General features: G+C 49.6%; 9 protein-coding genes across 9 annotated transcripts; 5 read left to right on the forward strand and 4 right to left on the reverse strand.

The window, feature by feature from the left end:
* Positions 1 to 698: 698 nt before the first annotated feature.
* Positions 699 to 2095, forward strand: Pdw03_7589 (cytochrome P450; the record flags this gene model as incomplete). The annotated part of the gene is made up of 3 exons (XM_066101705.1): positions 699 to 904; positions 968 to 1396; positions 1447 to 2095. The coding sequence occupies 3 exons, from the start codon at positions 699 to 701 to the stop codon at positions 2093 to 2095; spliced, it is 1284 nt and encodes a 427-aa protein (XP_065956788.1).
* A 396-nt stretch (positions 2096 to 2491) lies between these two features.
* Positions 2492 to 4898, reverse strand: Pdw03_7590 (Fungal transcriptional regulatory protein, N-terminal; the record flags this gene model as incomplete). Its single annotated transcript, XM_014677259.1, has 3 exons — positions 2492 to 3484; positions 3541 to 4612; positions 4669 to 4898. The coding sequence occupies 3 exons, from the start codon at positions 4896 to 4898 to the stop codon at positions 2492 to 2494; spliced, it is 2295 nt and encodes a 764-aa protein (XP_014532745.1).
* Positions 4899 to 6838: 1940 nt separating this feature from the next.
* On the forward strand, positions 6839 to 9602 carry Pdw03_7591 (Glycoside hydrolase, family 2, N-terminal; the record flags this gene model as incomplete). The annotated part of the gene is made up of 5 exons (XM_014677260.1): positions 6839 to 6960; positions 7017 to 7967; positions 8040 to 8470; positions 8521 to 8756; positions 8805 to 9602. The coding sequence occupies 5 exons, from the start codon at positions 6839 to 6841 to the stop codon at positions 9600 to 9602; spliced, it is 2538 nt and encodes an 845-aa protein (XP_014532746.1).
* A 204-nt stretch (positions 9603 to 9806) lies between these two features.
* Pdw03_7592 (Translin-associated factor TraX, putative) lies at positions 9807 to 10710 on the forward strand (the record flags this gene model as incomplete). The annotated part of the gene is made up of 2 exons (XM_014677261.1): positions 9807 to 10006; positions 10062 to 10710. The coding sequence occupies 2 exons, from the start codon at positions 9807 to 9809 to the stop codon at positions 10708 to 10710; spliced, it is 849 nt and encodes a 282-aa protein (XP_014532747.1).
* A 4-nt stretch (positions 10711 to 10714) lies between these two features.
* Pdw03_7593 (uncharacterized protein) lies at positions 10715 to 11103 on the reverse strand (the record flags this gene model as incomplete). The annotated part of the gene is made up of 2 exons (XM_014677262.2): positions 10715 to 10827; positions 10908 to 11103. 2 exons carry the CDS (start codon positions 11101 to 11103, stop codon positions 10715 to 10717), a joined length of 309 nt encoding a protein of 102 aa, XP_014532748.2.
* A 54-nt stretch (positions 11104 to 11157) lies between these two features.
* Positions 11158 to 11755, reverse strand: Pdw03_7594 (RPEL repeat; the record flags this gene model as incomplete). The annotated part of the gene is made up of 3 exons (XM_014677263.2): positions 11158 to 11333; positions 11464 to 11564; positions 11625 to 11755. 3 exons carry the CDS (start codon positions 11753 to 11755, stop codon positions 11158 to 11160), a joined length of 408 nt encoding a protein of 135 aa, XP_014532749.2.
* Positions 11756 to 12474: 719 nt separating this feature from the next.
* Positions 12475 to 15408, reverse strand: Pdw03_7595 (Rhodanese-like protein; the record flags this gene model as incomplete). The annotated part of the gene is made up of 6 exons (XM_014677265.2): positions 12475 to 13622; positions 13697 to 13919; positions 14053 to 14083; positions 14135 to 14176; positions 14336 to 14386; positions 14447 to 15408. 6 exons carry the CDS (start codon positions 15406 to 15408, stop codon positions 12475 to 12477), a joined length of 2457 nt encoding a protein of 818 aa, XP_014532751.2.
* A 269-nt stretch (positions 15409 to 15677) lies between these two features.
* Pdw03_7596 (Anaphase promoting complex subunit Apc11, putative) lies at positions 15678 to 16110 on the forward strand (the record flags this gene model as incomplete). The annotated part of the gene is made up of 4 exons (XM_014677266.1): positions 15678 to 15819; positions 15879 to 15910; positions 15971 to 16034; positions 16085 to 16110. 4 exons carry the CDS (start codon positions 15678 to 15680, stop codon positions 16108 to 16110), a joined length of 264 nt encoding a protein of 87 aa, XP_014532752.1.
* A 762-nt stretch (positions 16111 to 16872) lies between these two features.
* Positions 16873 to 17850, forward strand: Pdw03_7597 (Anaphase-promoting complex subunit 11; the record flags this gene model as incomplete). Its single annotated transcript, XM_014677267.1, has 1 exon — positions 16873 to 17850. The coding sequence occupies one exon, from the start codon at positions 16873 to 16875 to the stop codon at positions 17848 to 17850; it is 978 nt and encodes a 325-aa protein (XP_014532753.1).
* Between the last annotated feature and the right edge of the window lie 256 nt (positions 17851 to 18106).

Below are 18106 nucleotides of genomic sequence, written 5' to 3' on the forward strand. Positions count from 1 at the left end.
CGCTTTTCAATTGTAGCTATCCATCTTATTATTGTAATGACAGAAACAAGACGTCTGAGGAAATCTCGACAAACGCTGAGGTTGGTGATACTTTTGAGATCGCTTTTTGTGCTGATGATATCCCCGTATCTAAGATTGCATGAATATCACCAGCTGTGATGATCGGAGATCTAGAAGCAAGTTTATTTACACTAAGCAAGCTGATAGCTACCACCCACCCCAGGGCACTTAGATTGAGATTGAAGGCATGTGAGGCTTAGCATACTCCCTGCCCAGTGAGGCACATTATGACACCTCGGACCTGTATTACTTGAATCACTTGGGTTAGAATTCATCGTCCGCTTTTGAAATTTGACTGGCCAAGTTGGGACTACTTAATCTGATAGGTTAGATGCCGTCAGATGATGTGGTCTGATTTTATACCAAATGCAGTATGACACCCTAATTTAAACATGTCTAGTTCTAACCGTGGCCACCCATTTCGTTAGATATGGACTATAAATTTTTTCCAAGACCTATCATTTTACAATAGCATAAGGGGGCGATCCCCCGCAAAAGAAGCGAACCTATATCGTCCACCCAATTATCTCCCAGGTCCATGGTATCTTCTGATAGACATATGATAATTTCATGAGCGTTTATTAAATATAAAGGTAGATCTCTTGAGGTGTTCTTCTCTCCATTACAGAAACTTCAGCATGGCGCTACGCATAGGAAAGTATATTATCGGGGTCAATCGAGGGCTTCTCAGTCCAGGGACCGATGAGACGGCAAAGCTCGAGAAGGTCAGCTCCTCAATGAGCTCGATCTCGAAAAAGAACAAACTTCGCCGGCATTTCAGGAGATTCTGGTGTCTGTACCTCATCGCCAATGTGATTTTCTTGTCGATTTTCTTACCAGTTTTGTACGCCAGAGTGCTCTTTTACTTATTCTCCTGATGATCATCAAACTGACTCTACTGAAAAAGCTTTCTGGTCGCGATTCCTGCTATCGCTCAGCTAGTCGTCAACAAATCGGATCTGCGAATTGTCAATGCCGAAGTGATGCACCCAACAGCAGAAACAGTGCGGATGACACTAGAAGCTAAAGTAAACTTGAAGCTTGCACTGGGCGTTCGACTCGATCCAGTCGTCTTCTATACCTTTGTGCGCTCCGCTGGCTACAAAAATGCATATGCAGGAATCAAGATCCCCGGACAAACTATCAAGGGGAATTATTCACTCGGCGTCATGGACCAGTTGACACCCATCCTCAATGTGACTTCCTGGGAAACCTTTGTGAGTCAAGCCGTTCTCCAAAAGGAAACAGCATTATCGCTCTATGGAGCGACCACTGGATATCTCGGAGTCCTGAAAAACCACTTTGTATTGGATAAAGATGTGACAATGCCAGGTGAGTACGTCACTATTGTCGACTTCCATGGCTAATCTCTGTAGCCTTAAACAGGTTTGCAGGCTTCTCCGTTGCAAATAGCACATTCCTCTTACCAGCAGAGGATGATGGATCCAACCTCGTTGCCAATATTACACTTCCAAACCCCTCCGTCCTCAGCTTTGAAGTTGGCACCATCACACTCGACCTCAAAAGCGGCCATACAGACCTGGTCATCGGCAAAGCAACGGTCAAAGGCGTCACTCTCAGACCAGGCAACAATACATTCCCGTTGACAGGTGTGATCGATATCGGCACAATGATCGGCAACCTCACCGAAGTTCTCAGCTCACAGGGTCCCGCCATCAGAAGAGGCGCACTGAGCCTGACAGCTGTCACCAGATCAATTGTATCCAATGGCACTCTGATCCCGTACTATACAAAGGCTCTTGCATCACTCCCCCTAGTAGCAAATGTGAGCATTGGTGATGTTCTCAGGAACTCGCTCGCTCACCTGGGCTCGAGTGAAACAATGTCAGAACGCGACGAAAAACGCAAGAGAGGCCCCGTGCAATTGGACGGCCCAGTTGGATACGGTGACTTGTATAGCCAGGTTGCAAGTCTGAAACACAACAGACACGTTCAAAAGATTTTTGAGGATGAAGATCCCAAGCGACGAGACGCTATGATAGATTCGCTGGCTCGGTATTATGCTGCACTTTGAATGTCTGATTTGAATTAAATTTAACGAAATCTCCATGACACTTGTTCTGTCTGAGTTCAGTTTTCTCAAATGGCTTGCTTGGGGGTTGACCAACCGTTGAGGCGAATGAGGTAGATCCATGTAATTTGTACTGATCAGCGCAACAGCTTCGAAGCATTCAAGAAAATGTGATGGAGTAGGACCCCCATGTTGGTGTCAGCCATATCATTAAAATAATGGGGAAAAAAATTTGAGAAATTCTACAGTATATTGATATACTTGAAGCGTTGAGACGAAAATAAAAAGTCAAGTCTGTCATACATTCATTTCCCACATATGCCCTATGCTAACATGCTGGATCGAAAACTTTCTAAGTAAATCAAAAGAATAGAATAGAGAGGAGAAGGGAACAAGCTCTCAGTAATAAATTCCACCATTTATAAAATAACCAGGATCCGGCATGGGATCAAAATACGCAGGTTGTTCTCCAAATTTTGGGCCTTTCTCAAAATCGGGGGTCAACAAAGTCACATCGTTCCTCTCATCGGTATCAGTGACAACCCCTGGCCACAAGCTGTTGTCACTCCAGCTCAAATACTCCCAGAGATGCTGGCCCCCTGAATCATCCGTGAAGGGTGTAGCAGCGAGAGGGTCGAGGAATCCATTCTCGCTCATTGCCATGTTACCCTGACTCAGTCCGGGCGCCGGGAGCCTGAGTGACATATCCCGACCAGCGGGATAAGAGGCACTCAGAATACTCGCGGACGAATCAGGATCAGGTAGGTCCTGCCCCCGCTTGCTAGCCTCGTAAATACGCGAGATAGCATCCAGAGATCGCTTCGCCGTATGGCCAAAGGACTGCATACGGGCCAGGGTCATCATGGCCATTTCCACTTGCGCCTGACAGGACTCAATGGAAGCGCGGGGGTCATTTACCGTTGTATCCTTGAGGAACAGTCCCACCAAGGGAACCAGAGAAGCCTGGAAGGTCCACCAGACAGCATTCCATCCGCATAGCTGGTTTAGCTGCGCCGTAGCAGCAATATTCTGAATTGATTCCTCTGCAAACTCACGACATTTTTCGATCGCGGTGCGCTCCTCGGATCGCAGTGCGATATAAGGTACGCGGCGCATGGCGTAGCTGAGCAGTGTTGGGCGGTACAGGAGGATCCGCTGGTTATAGTACCGCCAGCGCATGACTGTACGGACCGTGTTTATTGACTCAGAGCAAGGCTCATGGTCTTTCAGGACGGAGGGGAGATTGTCCCACCACTCGAGGAGCTGTGCATCTGCGTGGGCCATTTCTTGATGTTTAACAAGCGGTGCTGCGGCGAGGGACTCTTGAACTTGGGTTGCGATCTTGGCGAAGCGAACATTTTCCACCAAGGGGAGGATCTCGAGGACGTTCCCCTATTTGAATCTCAGTTTTTAAGTTATCATTCTTTCTGGGGAGAAAAAAGACCTACCTTGTCTCGGCAAAGGGGAGGTTTGACTGTAATATTTGAGCCTATCCGACCCAAACTAGGACGGCCCAGGGTCATGCCAGCCCAGGTATCCATGCAGAACAATGACCACCAGACGCGACGCTTGAGATCCATGGATGCTAGCTTCGCTGCACTCGGTATTTGACGAGTCTCGGTAAACTCTTTATGGAGTCCCAAGGCAGCCGCCATACGCAGCGCAGCGCCCATAAGGGAGTATGCCAGATTCGGCTGGCTAATATAGTGGCAGTACCAACCGCCCATCAGGCCCAGCGCCTGGATAGTCTCAATCTGGGAACTTCCCAAGGAAGTCAGAGTTAGGTGACCCTTGCACCGCAGGAAGTATGTTTGGTGTGTCACATCATCGGGTCCTGTAGCCGCAATGCAACCGAGAGCGAGAACAATGTTCAGCAGAGCAAGCCAATGGTCATCTCTGCGACGACCGGTGCAGTAGGCCTCGCGGAAGGAGCGCTCATCGATCATAGGAGCGAAGGCTTGGAAGTAGAGGAAGTATGCATCAAGCATTTGCATCTCTGAGGGTGGAATGAGGGGTTGTGGGGGTGTAATAGGCCCATGATGTGGCCATCCTGTCGGGTTCTCCGGTTCATTTACAGGAGTTCGCGAAAAGTATGAGGCACAGCCTGGATCCAGCCAGACAATGACCTTGATCACGGCCTGGATAGATGATACTCCAAGGTAAGATGAAGGCTGGCGAGCCGATAGCGATAGCCCATTAACATCATCCGAGACGCTCTCTACTAGATCCGAGGAGTTGGTATTACGGCTATCCGGGATTTCCTCAGGCATAGTTTGCAGAGCCTCGAGGTTGTCGTCGTCATTTGACAACGGTGATACGTGAGCGTCCACGGAAGCCGATGTAGATGGTGAAGTGGCATGATGTGATAATGTTTGCAAGTGAGAGCTCGATGGAACGGTGGTGAGCTCAAGGAGTTTCTCCCGCGGCAAATTTGCCAGCAACTCAGGCGAGAAGTTTGGGAACAACTTTCTCAGGATACTTCGATACTCTTCTAGAGTTGTAGATAGCTTTTCAACATGTCTGTATAAAATCAACTGGTTAGATGGTCGTCTGAAGAAAATGATCGAAGGTCTCACCTCCGCGACGGCCGCGGGTCTGAATAGTGGCACTGGTCTGACTTCTTATACCACCGACAGGCTTCACATGGCTTCTCGCCATCACACTTGATCTTGCGATGGCGACAAGATGTACAAGCACGCAAAGTTGTCACACGGCGACTAATGGATTCACGTCTCTCACTAGTAGACCGGTTGCGGGCAGAAGTTGCAGCCGTAGGGTTCTCAAACCCCTCGAATGTATGGAACATTATTGATGTGATTACAAAATTCACAGCCACCTTGCGGTCACTGAGTGAGCGACATGGATGTGTAGAATAGTGATTTTTCTAATAAATAGTGAGACGGTTGATCCTTCACATTGCTGAAAAGTGGCAAGTCATCCGTCTTGGGGGACAGAACAAAAGTAGATTAAAAAGAAAAAGCAGACTAAAACCAAAAAAAAAGTAGGCTGATCCGCTTAATCCCCTCCCTCCCCCCCCCCCCCCCCCCCCCCCCCCGCATTTTGGTGATGGATTTGGACTTGTGCAAGTCTTTCTTTTCCTGTTCAAACACAGTCAGGTCACAATGATTGGTCGAATACATTAGGGACTATTGTAGGCTAGTGATCTCTGGACGATTCGTTGGAAATGGGAAACCGAAATCTCTCTCTCGGGTCCATTAAGGGGAAAAGAAAGAAGAGAAAAAAGCCCATCAGCCTCCGGTTTGACGTGAAGATACCCCTTCAGTAACCCTCGGCATACAAGACCAACAAGGGACTTCATGTGGCCAAGGGTTTCGAGTTTCGAGCGACCATTTCAGCCGAGAATTGTCACGCATGAACAGGGGTGCAGATGTCTGTCATTCACGGGAAATTTCCTGTTTCGCTTCCAGGTGTTCACACGCCACAGAACCTGCATCACAGGGTACTTGGCGCCCCATACGGAGTAGTGTGGCATGGATTCTCCAAAGTGAGGGGCAATTTCCCCAGACTCACTTTGAAAAAATCATGAGCCCTGCAGGACCAGACGATCATATGGGGAAGAGAACTAGCAGTGCATGCCCGTTGCATGGGGGGATTAGTTCCAGTGCTGCGTAGTCCAGTACCACTAAGGTTCCCCTTGGACCGGATATTCCAACCTGTTTTACCAGTCAAGAGGATTAAACCGTTTCATTTCTATGACTGTCCTCCGTGTCCTCCGTACGGAGCATACCGTAATCGCTCTAAGCCCGACGCCTGGCGCCTAGAATGAGGGATTTTCACAAATCAGGGGGCTGGTGCTTATGTCCACTTGTGCTTACCCCATGTATCAGGAGGGGCAGTGTGCCCATGGAGCACCTTGCCACGGTGCACCTTGCCACTGGGGGTCCGGGACCGAGATATTTTCGCGCCAAGGTCTCTTTCAAGTCAAGGGGCCGAGATAGGGACATAGGGCAGCTAGAAAAGGTTGAATTTCTCTGATTCTCCAGGGGGAAGAGGTCTAGAAAGACAGACTTCGACTGGCAAATTTAATGCACGTCTCTACAGAGCTCCTAGCTCTATTCACTCATCTTTAGGGAGATTATCGGAATATGCAAAGCCTGTGAGATAAAAGGGCGCCGAAGGATGCAGAATGCCCGTCTGGTGTTCGACCGACGTTCAACGGCCATTGGCCCAGTTGGAACTTGTTGTCAAACCTCAAATACGGCCTCCCTGGGCCATTAACAGGAACCTTGGTTTTTGTCATGGTCTAGTGGAAAGCACGCTGTATTTCGTTCAACACTTGTGACCACTCATGCGGAATAACGGCAACTAGTGCAACCAGTGTAAGACTGATTTAAGTCCCTAGACCATCGATACCCGACAGAGGCTGCTGGCGCCAGGGAAAAGTAGATGATGGGTGGAGTACAGGTGAGTCCAGTGAATCACCAAGTTCATGATAGTAGAAAAGGAAGAGGAAGCCAGGTATCAAAAATGGCATGGACCCCAGAGGGTTCGCAGCCGACTCTGAATGGTGGGGAGACCTTGTAATAAAGAATTGCAAATTTTCATTCTTACACTGTATTTGAAGAGCACCACTTGCAAACATACAGAATCACGTGTTGCACTAGTCCCTTTCTGACACGGCCAGTTTCCTCTTTCCCAAAAGGGAAAGGGGCTCTCCGGGCTTATCGATAAGGAGTCTGTGTATAAATCCGGGGACAAGGCTATCTTCGTCTTGCCAATTTCAGAATGGCTAAGCTCGTCCACTCTCTGTCTTATGGCTGGTCCTTCAAGGATTGGGATACAGACGAATGGTTGCCTGTAGCTACGGTTCCATCCGTGGTACAACAGGATCTCATTGCTAACGATAGGTGAGCTGTTTTTCTTCAACCGAAATGTCTCAAATCCAACAAAGTTCACCCAATAGGCTCGATGATCCTTATATCGGGTTCAAAGAATTGGATGCCCGCTGGGTCAACGAAAAGTCATGGGTCTACCGAAAGGTGGTGGAGAAGCCATCCGCCCCCGCCGGTTCTTCAATTGTGCTGGTCTTCGACGGTCTTGATACATTTGCCAAGGTCAAGCTGGACGGACAGGTGATCTTGGAGAGTGATAACATGTTCCTGGGTCACCGGGTGGATGTAACTAAAGCATTAGAAGCAGAGGGCGAACACTCGCTCGAGATTGAGTTCGACTGTGCACTCATCAAGGCACGCAAGCTCCGATACCAGGATACCACACATAAATGGGTCGGTTTCAACGGCGATCCATCGCGCATGGCTGTGCGAAAAGCCCAGTACCACTGGGGCTGGGACTGGGGTCCCGTGTTGATGACCGCCGGCATCTGGCGTGCCGTGCGGTTTGAGATCTATCAGGCCCGCGTGGCCAATCTGTGGCCCCAAACTCAGCTCTCGGTAGACCATCAGACTGCTGAGGTGACGGCTGTTATCAATGTGGAGAGTGTCTGTGATGGGGAATATACGGCCCAGTTTAGCTTAGGCTTAAAAGGGAACAAGATTGCAAGCAAGGTTATCCCAGTGTCTGCGAAGACCGCCCAAGTAACATTCCCGGTCAACAAGCCGGCTCTATGGTGGCCCCATGGATATGGTGAGCAGACGCTGTACGATGTTTCGGTGTCGCTACTTCGCAATGGGGAACAGGTCGATCAGTCATCTAAAAAGTTTGGTATCCGGACCGCTGAAACAGTTCAACAGCCGGATAAACATGGCAAGTCCTTTTTCTTCCGAATTAATGGGATGGATATTTTCTGCGGCGGTTCGTGTTGGATTCCAGCAGACAGCCTCCTCCCTGCTGTAAGTGCTGAGCGATACCGCAAGTGGATTGAGCTTATGGTCGCTGGCAGACAAGTGATGACTCGGTACGTTTTGGTTTCTTTTTGGTCTATTATTTATGTGCATTTAGCTAACGATAAACGATTTAAAAAAAAAAGTGTCTGGGGTGGTGGTATCTATGAAGACGACTCCTTCTATGAGGCCTGCGACGAATTGGGCGTGCTGGTCTGGCAAGACTTCATGTTTGGATGTGGCAATTATCCGACATGGCCCGAAATGCTCGAGTCTCTGCGTCAAGAGACAATCTACAATTTGGAGCGTATGCGCCATCATCCTTCGATTGTGCTTTATGCGGGCAACAACGAGGATTATCAGGTTGCAGAGTCGGAAGGCTTGACTTACAACTACGAGGATAAAGATCCCGAGAGCTGGTTGAAAACAGATTTCCCGGCACGGTACATTTATGAGAAGCTGCTCCCAGAAATAGTGGCCGAGTATTCACCTGGCACATTCTATCACCCTGGAAGCCCATGGGGAGATGGCAAAATCTCGTCAGATCCCACTGTTGGCGATATGCACCAGTGGAACGGTAAGCATTCCCCAACAGAATTGGAATTCTTACACTTATCACCAGTATAGTGTGGCATGGAACACAAGAGAAGTACCAAATCTTCGACACTTTAGGCGGCCGATTCAATAGCGAATTTGGAATGGAGGCGTTCCCCCACATCTCTACCATTGAGCACTTTGTCGAGCACCCGGAGGACATGTTCCCTCAATCCCATGTTATCGACTTTCATAACAAGGCCGATGGGCATGAAAGAAGACTGGCGACGTACCTCGTAGAGAATCTACGGACTGCCACAGACCTCGAGGTGTGACTACCACCACGATGACCATTCGATACAGGCTAACATGTCCAGACCTATATCTATCTCACTCAAGTTGTACAAGCAGAAACCATGATGTTTGGCTATCGAGGCTGGCGCCGGCAATGGGGCGACGAGAGACACTGCGGTGGCGCCTTACTTTGGCAGCTGAATGACTGCTGGCCGACAATCTCGTGGGCCATCGTGGACTACTTCCTCAAGCCGAAGCCAGCATACTATGCTGTGAAGCGAGTCTTGAGCCCCATCGCCATCGGTGTCCGACGCGAGCACCACGACTGGAGCGTGGCGCATGCCCAGCCACCCAAGACCAGCAAGTATGAGCTTTGGATCGCCAGCAATCAACCAGAGACTGTCCAAGGCAGTGTCGAGCTGCGATTCCTATCTGTCAACACAGGCCGCGATATTCGGCCTCCGATCGTGCGCGAAGACATCACTATTGCTGCTAATGGTACCACCGATGTCATTACCGACGGTGTTCTCGACCACGTCGCCGAGCCAGAACCACATGTCCTTGCCGCCCGGTTGTGGGTGGACAACCAGGTTATGGCACGGGATGTCGACTGGCCACAACCATTGAAGTATCTCAATCTGTCTGAGCGACAGGTGGAGGTCAAGAAGCAGACAAAGAAATCTGGTGAGACCGTGGTAGTGATCAGTGTCCGCAAGCCAGTCAAGTGTCTGGTTTTCGAGGAGCAAGAAGGTGTACAACTTGAGGACAATGCTATTGACATTGTCCCTGGTGATGAGCAAACAGTCATAGTTACTGGCCTTGGAAGTGAGCCTCTGAAATACCGGTACTTGGGACAAGCATCTTGCGAAGTCGTTGAATGAGTGGCCAGTACATATGATAGCAGTAAATCCAACTATTTCAATGAGCAAAAGCACTCATACCGGACATAGATTTTTGCAAAATATCCATAGATACAAAAATGTTCGATGAAGTCGACAACCTTGACCCTTGACAGCTAGAAGATCATCTCACAATCTTATCGGGAGATCTGAACTTGACAACCTCCCAACTCCAACTTTTTGCCAATGGGTACCAAACGCGACTGGGAAGGCCAGCCACTCGAGCTCAATCCTCACGACGAAAGTATGGCAGAGGCAGAGGCAGAGGCAGCACCTTCAATCCTGTCAATCTTTGAAAACTTTCGCGATGAGCTGGACGAGCACCATGACCGCCGCGAGCGTATCATCAAGAAAAGCCGCGATATTACCGCCCTGAGCAAGAAGATGTACATACCTCCAGCTTCAGCTAAAGAAGAGTATCACTAAATGAGATTCTTTTAGTATCTTCGCCCTTCAACGAGTCCGCGCAACAAACCAACCCCTCCCACCCAAAATCGCCCAAGAAAACCAAACCCGCTTCGACCAAATCCATGCACTGTTCGAAGGTATCATCCCCGAGCAACTAGGCATCAATGGCTGGCGATACCAGCGCCAAATAAGTGCCGGAATTCAAGAATTTATCGAAGCCATCTCCTTCGACCACTACCTGCGCACGCAAACGCTAATCACCCACGCCGAGTGCTCCGCCCGCGTCCCACCGCAAATCCTCGTTTCAGAAGAAGACTACCTAATGGGCCTCTACGATCTTACAGGAGAGATGATGCGCTTCGCGGTTTTATCACTGAGCTCTGGAAACGCAACTGCTACCCAGGCAATTAAGAACACAGGAACCGACATCGAAAAATCAGCGGTCGCATCGTCGCAGGGCGGCATCGTGGTTGATCTGCGTGCTATGCGCGCAGGTTTCGAGGCGCTCAGTGTGCCACAGCGGCATTACATGTTCCGAGATATGGCGAAGAAGTTGGACGTGATGCAGAACAGTGTGGAGAAGGTTGAGCGAGCAGCGTATGGAATTGTCGTTCGGGGAAGTGAGAGGCCGAGTGGGTGGACGCCTGATATGTCGGGCTCGGTGGAGGTGGCATCCTATTAAGAGTCTACATATCATGAGGTATCCAAAAATGATCAATGGCATTCGAAAGACAGCTGTACATCGATGTGGTTTGGTATGGTTCGGTGGACTTTGCATGGCTTTCCCCCATGGCAGGAGCTATGTTTAATTTGACGATCAAGTCAGTCTCTGTCCTTAGGCCCCTATGTCCCCCAAAAGATTCCCCATGCGTGGCTCACTTCTCCATTTGTTGGAAATTTGCACATCCCATTTGACATTGCTATACATGTGCGTCACAGTGACATCATAAGTTCGGTGAAGACAGAAAAGCCCGTTGCAGAAATATTTCGAATTTGGGTGTAAAGAAAAGGATGAAGCATTTCCAAATGGAAGAATTGAAGAAGAACGCCCTCGTAAAACGATAGTATCGCCCATATTTCATAGCACCAAGAGCCAAAGCTGTGGCAACGTTGACTCAATAGGCCAAAATTATACGGGCGAGCGTGGGTTCTCATCCTCGGAGAGAATACCCTGCGAAATCAACTCTTCAGGCTGTGGCCGATTCTGAATTTTATGCTCGAGGTTATCGGCCAGCATATGCTTCTCGAGTTCACGGGCGTGGGCCTGCAGCGCTGGGGCAGCGGAGGTTGCGGGGAGAATGTTACCTTGGCAGATTGTTAGTATACAACAATTGTGCTGAGAGGAAATCCAGGTACCAGTATCAGGTACAAGAGAAAGTAGGAATCGACAATTGGGATAATCAGAATGAAAAGGAAAAAAGAAAGGGAAACAAACGCTCAACTAGCTCGTCCTTCTCTGGCCTCTTCTCCAGGTTCTTCTTCAGACTGTCTGTAGCACGCTGGCGGTCGAGCTCCTGGCGGGCAGATTGAAGAGCTCTGTCGTTGTTTTAGCAATCATATCTCAAGAAACTTTGGAGTATTCCCAGGAACACCCACGGGGCTACATTGGTGTCCAGCAGGATGTGGCGATTCTTAAGGTCTTGCATTTCCGGGCGGGTTTGGAGGTGTTTCTCCAACGAGTTGCGACGCTCGTGGGTCGGAGGAAGAGATTGTTCGATGGAAGACATTGTAAAAAAAAATAATGGTGGTCGAATTGTAGTCTGGAGGTGAAATCAGTAGAGGAAGGAAATCCTTTTTAGTCCTGGAGAAGGCGAAAGTCAAGTGATGTTCCGTGGGACAGTCACGCGGGGAAAGCGGCGGTCTATACATCTACATCATACTTGGGGACAACTGCGCAACCACACAACCATACAGAATTAAAATCATAAATTCACTTGGAAAAATCTGGAACTGGATTGCTAGTAGATCATAAAACCAAAAAAAAAAATTACAATCCACTATTCTACCATCTCCCAGCGCAAAGAAAAAAAAAGCAACCGTCTCAACGTCTCCGCATTTTGACGACCTCCCATCTCCATCTCCTAGGGAAAGGGTTAATAGGGGGGAAAAAGGGGGGGTGGGCACAGGGTTTCCGAAGTAGACATATCCAAGCAGCGCATCACAGCCGCGGGTTGAATCCACCATGGGATTCATGTCCTTTCGTGTCCGAGATCCGAATATGCCGGGATTTTGGGATGGATTATGCCGGGGAAAGAGGGAAAACACACTCTGCGGGCAATCACGGCAACACAGATCCAGATCCAGATCCCCGCATTGGGGGGGTTGTTGCATTCCACCAAAGAGAAAAGAGACACCCCTGTCCGGATGTGGATGCATTGGTTCACAAAACACTCCAGTCTACTATTATCAAGAGATGACGTGGAGTAGACCGTTCTGCTCGTGCTGATCAAGGGACCCAGAGCTTACCACGGCCACGACCATTGCCTCGTGCACCGCGCGAAGATCCACCACGGCGACCATTGGACGAGCGGCGAGAGGCTCCAGCCTTACCACGGGAGCCACCAGTAGCACCGGCAGCACCCTGTTGGTTGCTTAAGTCCACAGGGGGTGTCTTGGTTGCACCGCTCAGAGACCGGCTGAAAGAGTCCGGGTCGATGGGCTTGGTAGGAACATCCACGATAGCAGTGGGCTCAGCGGGAGGTGGTGCAACCTTTCGCAGACCACCACCACGCGAGCCACCTCGGGGAGTTCCTTTTCCACGACCGCGGGGGACAAACACTAGCTCATCCTCGTCACTTTCTTCCTCGTAAGACAACAAGGTCTTCGGCTCGGCGGGCTGAGTCTGAGTTTTCTCGACGTATTTGCAGCGGTTCTTGTACTCGCGCTCCTCGTACTGGATAGCGGTGCGTAGCTGCAGAATGTTCTTGACACCAATGCCAAACTTCTGAGCCCATAGCTGGGTCGCACGGTCATTGGAGATAAGAATGCAGGACTTAGCAGAGTTTTCGGCATCGGGCCCGGTATGCAACCGCCAGAGCAGGGCGCTCAGCAATGGGCGCAGAGCGGGTGGTGCGGTCGGGATGACGGATCCAGAGGTGGTGCGCCGGTGGCTAGCAGCCTTGCTCTTGGTCTTATCATTCTTGGCTATTCCATTTCTAGACTCACGCTGGGCACACTCAGGGCTAGTGTGGGAGCTGCGAGAGGACGTGCGCGATCCAGGCCCACTGGGAGTGCCGGCAGAGGTGATCGATACAGCCTCCGGGTCCTTCTTGAAGTTCAGCTTGGACAAGAGCATCTGCGATAGATCATCCGAATCGTTCTTGGTCAAAGTATCATCGGCGCTGGGTTCAACCGCTGACTCATCATTGGCAAGGGCCTCGTCAATCACTTCGGGCTCTTCTTCGAATTCCGGTAGGAAGAATTTCTCGGCCTCCTCCCAACGCTCGTACTGCTCCATGGGGCCCTGGAGGAGAACTCGGTCGGCAGCAATATGATCTTTGCCGGATGTGACCCGGTCAAGGAAGCGGACTGCTTCACGGGCGTTGATAGCGACCTGCGATCCGGCTCGTTTCAGTGCATGGAGTCGTTCAAGTGCTAATCGGAGGATGGTTAGATCGGCAAGTCCTGCAGTGAGACAATCATGGTCTCTTCAATTTCCTGATACTCACTGTAGAGAGGAACCACGAGATCGATAGCACCATTAGTGGTCCATTTCTTGATTTCGCTAATATTGGTAGATAGGGCCGTCTCGTCCACGGCACATCGGAAGACCTTGCGTCCGGCCGACATGGCAGATAATTTTAAGGAGTGTATTCGCGTGTTCGTAGTGAATGAAAGATGCAGGGCAGCGTCCGCCCTATATCGGAAGACTGGAAGTGTAGACAACCGCGACTGAATCGGAGCCGGTCAGCACGGGCCTAGGGCTGAGGAAGGAGGTTTGATGATGGAGGGACCTGGAAATGTGGGGGGAGGGGGAGGGAGCAGTGGGATACTGGTTAATGGAGCCAGTGTTATTTTCACTCACGATGAGAATCCAGTTGACAGGGTGTTTCCATCTGTAGCATCTTTGTAACAATACAGTCTGCTTGGGGCCAAAGAACACACACCTTGAGAAATGATGCGATGGGCAGAGATGGAAAAAATGCTGACTAAGCTTGCTTCAGGAACAAGGCCGACTAAACAGATAAGTGAGGGTTTCTATGTATCGAAGAAGGATACAGCCTAAGGGAAGAGAGAAAGAAATAGAGGTAAAAAAATATCATGTTCGTGTAGAAAAGAGTTCCAGAGCCATCATTCCAGCTTATGACTTCACCTTCTTGATGAGGCCATCCGATTCCTTGACTCGTTGCGCCCACTCACTGGTTTTCATATTAGTACTAGTAGCAACGTTTGAATTTCAAGGAACTTTCTATACTTACGTCCAGCTGCCGTCATATACCCGACGCAGGTTTGGGTCCCCATATTCCGCCTCACTCAGGGCTGTCTCAATGATGGAGGCAGTCACACCAGTACCGCACGAGCTGATGATTGTTTGATTTGGATCCACCTTGTGATCCTCAAAAATCTTTCGTAGATCTTTAACAGGCAGGTACGCTTTTGTTTCAGGGTCTAGCAGTTCATGGAAGGGCAAGTTCTTGGAGCCAGGAACGTGGCCCGATGACAGGCCAGGGCGCGGCTCTGGATCGGTTCCAGCCCAGCGACCATAGGAGCGTGCATCTAGGATCTCTATTTCCTCTGCACCTTCTTTGCCATAGTCAAATGCTAACTCCTTCATCTCCCGGAAGGAGATCACGAGTCGCGAGTCGTATGTCGGAACAGGGTACTTGGACTTCTCCACCACCGCTGGTTCCCCACTCTCAGTCGGAAGGCCTTCTTTGACCCACAAACGATAATTGTTGAGTACGTGCACATTGGGATGCCCGAAGACGCGGAGTGTCCAGCCTACACGGGGCGCACTGAATATGCCCAAATCGGCAGTGTCGTAGACCACCACCGAGTCGTCGCGACGAATCCCCAACTCGCTCATAGCATCGGCAAAGGTCTCGCACGTGGGAAGCATGTGTGGATAGGGTGAATCTTGATCTTTAATAGCGTCAAGGTCAAAGAATCTGGCCTGGGGAATGCGTGAGTTGCGGAACGAGTCAATTCCCGTACGGCTCTCTGGGTCGTTCGGCATGAACCATGCTGCACAGAGGGGAATCACACGCGGGGAAGTTGATATTTTCGTCGGGGGGTTCTTCTTGAGTGCTTCATCCAGCTGCTTTGGTGTCACTAAGTACGAAGAAAAAGAGACATTGCGCTGAGTTTGAAGCCCTGTGGAGATGGACATGTTGGGGCGGAAGAGACGAGCAGGAGCAAAATATCTGGCTGCAAAAGCCATGGTGGAGAGGAAAGGAGGCTTTTAAAGACCAATTTACATAACTAGATAGCAAAGCCTTGGGGAATTATGCAAAATGCAAGTCAGACCAACGAGTAAGAGGATGCGGAAAATCAGGGAAGAGCAATAAGAGGAGTACTATTGCGTGTTATGGCGGCATATGTGGAGGTGCGGAGAACATGTGATAAGGCCGATAAGGGATAAACGGCTGTTGACCGATGGATTTCCCTCTCTTCACCTCTTCAGCTTGCCTCTCCACTATCCACTCCACAATGAAGGTCGCCATTAAAGAATGGAATGCCGTCGCTACTTGGCACTGGGATATTCCTGAGGATGAAGTATGTGGTATCTGTCGTGTTCAGTTCGATGGCACTTGTCCAACCTGCAAATTCCCCGGCGACGATTGCGCGCTTGGTGAGTGACCTTTCGACTCCCAGCTCCCTGCTTAATACTAACTATGATGACTTTTATAGTGCAAGGAAGATGTAACCACGCGTTTCATATGGTAAGGCCGCGAAGTGAACCTCTCAGGCTAGGACTGGACTGATCAACAATTCTCAAATAGCATTGCTTGATGACCTGGATTGACCTGGAGTCTTCCAAGGGACTATGTCCAATGTGCCGACAAAGTATGTTTTCTTTGTGATGTCCAGATGATATCGAGCTAACCTGTCTCCAGAATTCGAATGGAAGGATAATGAATAATGGCCTCCTTTTTTTTCTTCTCAATGGCAGTTATTGAGGTGTTGTTAGTCTAATTTGAGATACCCTTTTTTGTTTTTATTGGGCTTGATTGGAATAGTCGGTGGAACTTCTGTCTCGACTGAGCATCAAATTAACATGGCGGTTGGAGCGACTTTGATCAATCGATCGACACGAGATTGGATCACACTCTAATACTTTACTTTTACAAATTAAGGCTATTCCTACTAGGAGGGCCATTATTCATACTTGATTGGTTTAACTTGCTTGATGTTTACCATAGTGGTCATAGTTGCCTCAGCACGAACACATACAGAATGTTCGATGTCATGTCAGATGTATATAATTGCAGATCGGGCAACAGATAGGTCAACATACTTTATACCTTAGCAATCTATCAAATACCAAACTATCATCTTGAAGTATTAAGAACAACAGTAACACCTCAAGGATTAAAACCTGTCCCAACATCCAAGTCACTTGATCCGAGCTCAACTACACCGTTCGCTGCCACTTTTGATCTGATCGTCACGTGGGGCTATCGATAAGAAGCTCTCCGCACGCGAGATAGAACCTCATCTCATCCCTTATCCCAAGCTCTTCTTCAGAATGATGTAACCTCGGCTTATGGAGATGTCTCTGAGCAACTCTCTCGGCCATCCTCCCTTGGCATCTTCCATATCCCGTCAGTCACTACATAAAGAAACACCCTCTCGGCCTGGCACCGCCTCTTCGCGACCAAGTGATCGACACTCAAGAGGGCAAATGCCTGGGGGCCGCCCAGCAACCGAAGAAACTCATCAACTCCCAGGAACAATTGATTCATCTTGCCAAGACGCTACTGTGGGTGAAGCTCAAGACCACCACGAGGAAGGCCAAGAACAACCTCTCTCCCACCCCGCATTCCAGCCGTTCTTCACTTTGATCGAAGATGCTCATACCTCAGACTGCCACCACCCAACGGTTCATTACATATTCTCCGACGATGACACCGATATAGTGACAGAGGCAGCCCTACGTAGCTTGGCTGTGCAGCAAGAAGCTCTCTCCAATTCCAAGAAAGACCAGATCGCGCAGACCCAAGCTCCCAATCTCCAGGACGAGATCAAAGACCTCTCCACTCCAGACCTAGCCAAGACCACCCTACTTCCACCGACTATTGCAGGAGTTCGGGATAACTATGTCATTCTCGATGTAGAGCCCTCACCACATACACCTGGGGCAGCGCAAATCAGCCGGATAACCGAAAAGCAAGCACCAGGCAAAGGCGAGAGTGGAACGAAGTCCATATCATCGTCGCCGGCGAACATTTCCCCAGTCCCACAGTATCAAGGGCAGCTACACCCGCAGTATCGCGTTACCGCAGCGCAGAGTTTCTCATCAACATGGCAGGTCCTCCACACGGAAGTTGTGTCGGCGCCCACTTTCGAGAACAGTAATCCTGGCGAACTACCAGGACATGGGTTGATGCTGAAAATTCGTGGCACAGATGGGCTGCCAATTAAGGTGGGTGGCATGGAGAAGGGTAGTACGCTTGAGGAGATGATGGATCAATTTGCAAAGCGGATGAGCGAGTTGCAGGTTGTTATCGATGCTGCAGAGGCTGCGGACTCATCGAAGGGAGAAAACGACGAGGAAGAAACTATGCCCAATTTCTTCTCCCCAGAGACAGCTGAAGAGACTTTTCAGGGCGACGGGGATGGTGCGGCCTATGCTGCAGAAGTTGGGGTGAAACATTCTTGATTATTAATTAACGCTGCTTTTGGCACATCGAGGAGAAAGCATCGGCGTTTGCATCAAGTCTACGACCAGGCTAGTGCCCGATGAACCTCATGAATATACTTTGAATATAAGACGAATAAATCCAACTCGGAGGTCAAGTATGGTATTAAGATCTATCATCCCTATAGGGATATCAATGTAGTCAAGCCAGAAACGCCAAGCAGAAATGTCTTTCCATGGCGCTCAGACAAAAGAAGAGATACAGGAGGATAACCCA

Source organism: Penicillium digitatum, chromosome 3 (assembly GCF_016767815.1).
Source record: "Penicillium digitatum chromosome 3, complete sequence".
NCBI lineage: Eukaryota > Fungi > Ascomycota > Eurotiomycetes > Eurotiales > Aspergillaceae > Penicillium > Penicillium digitatum.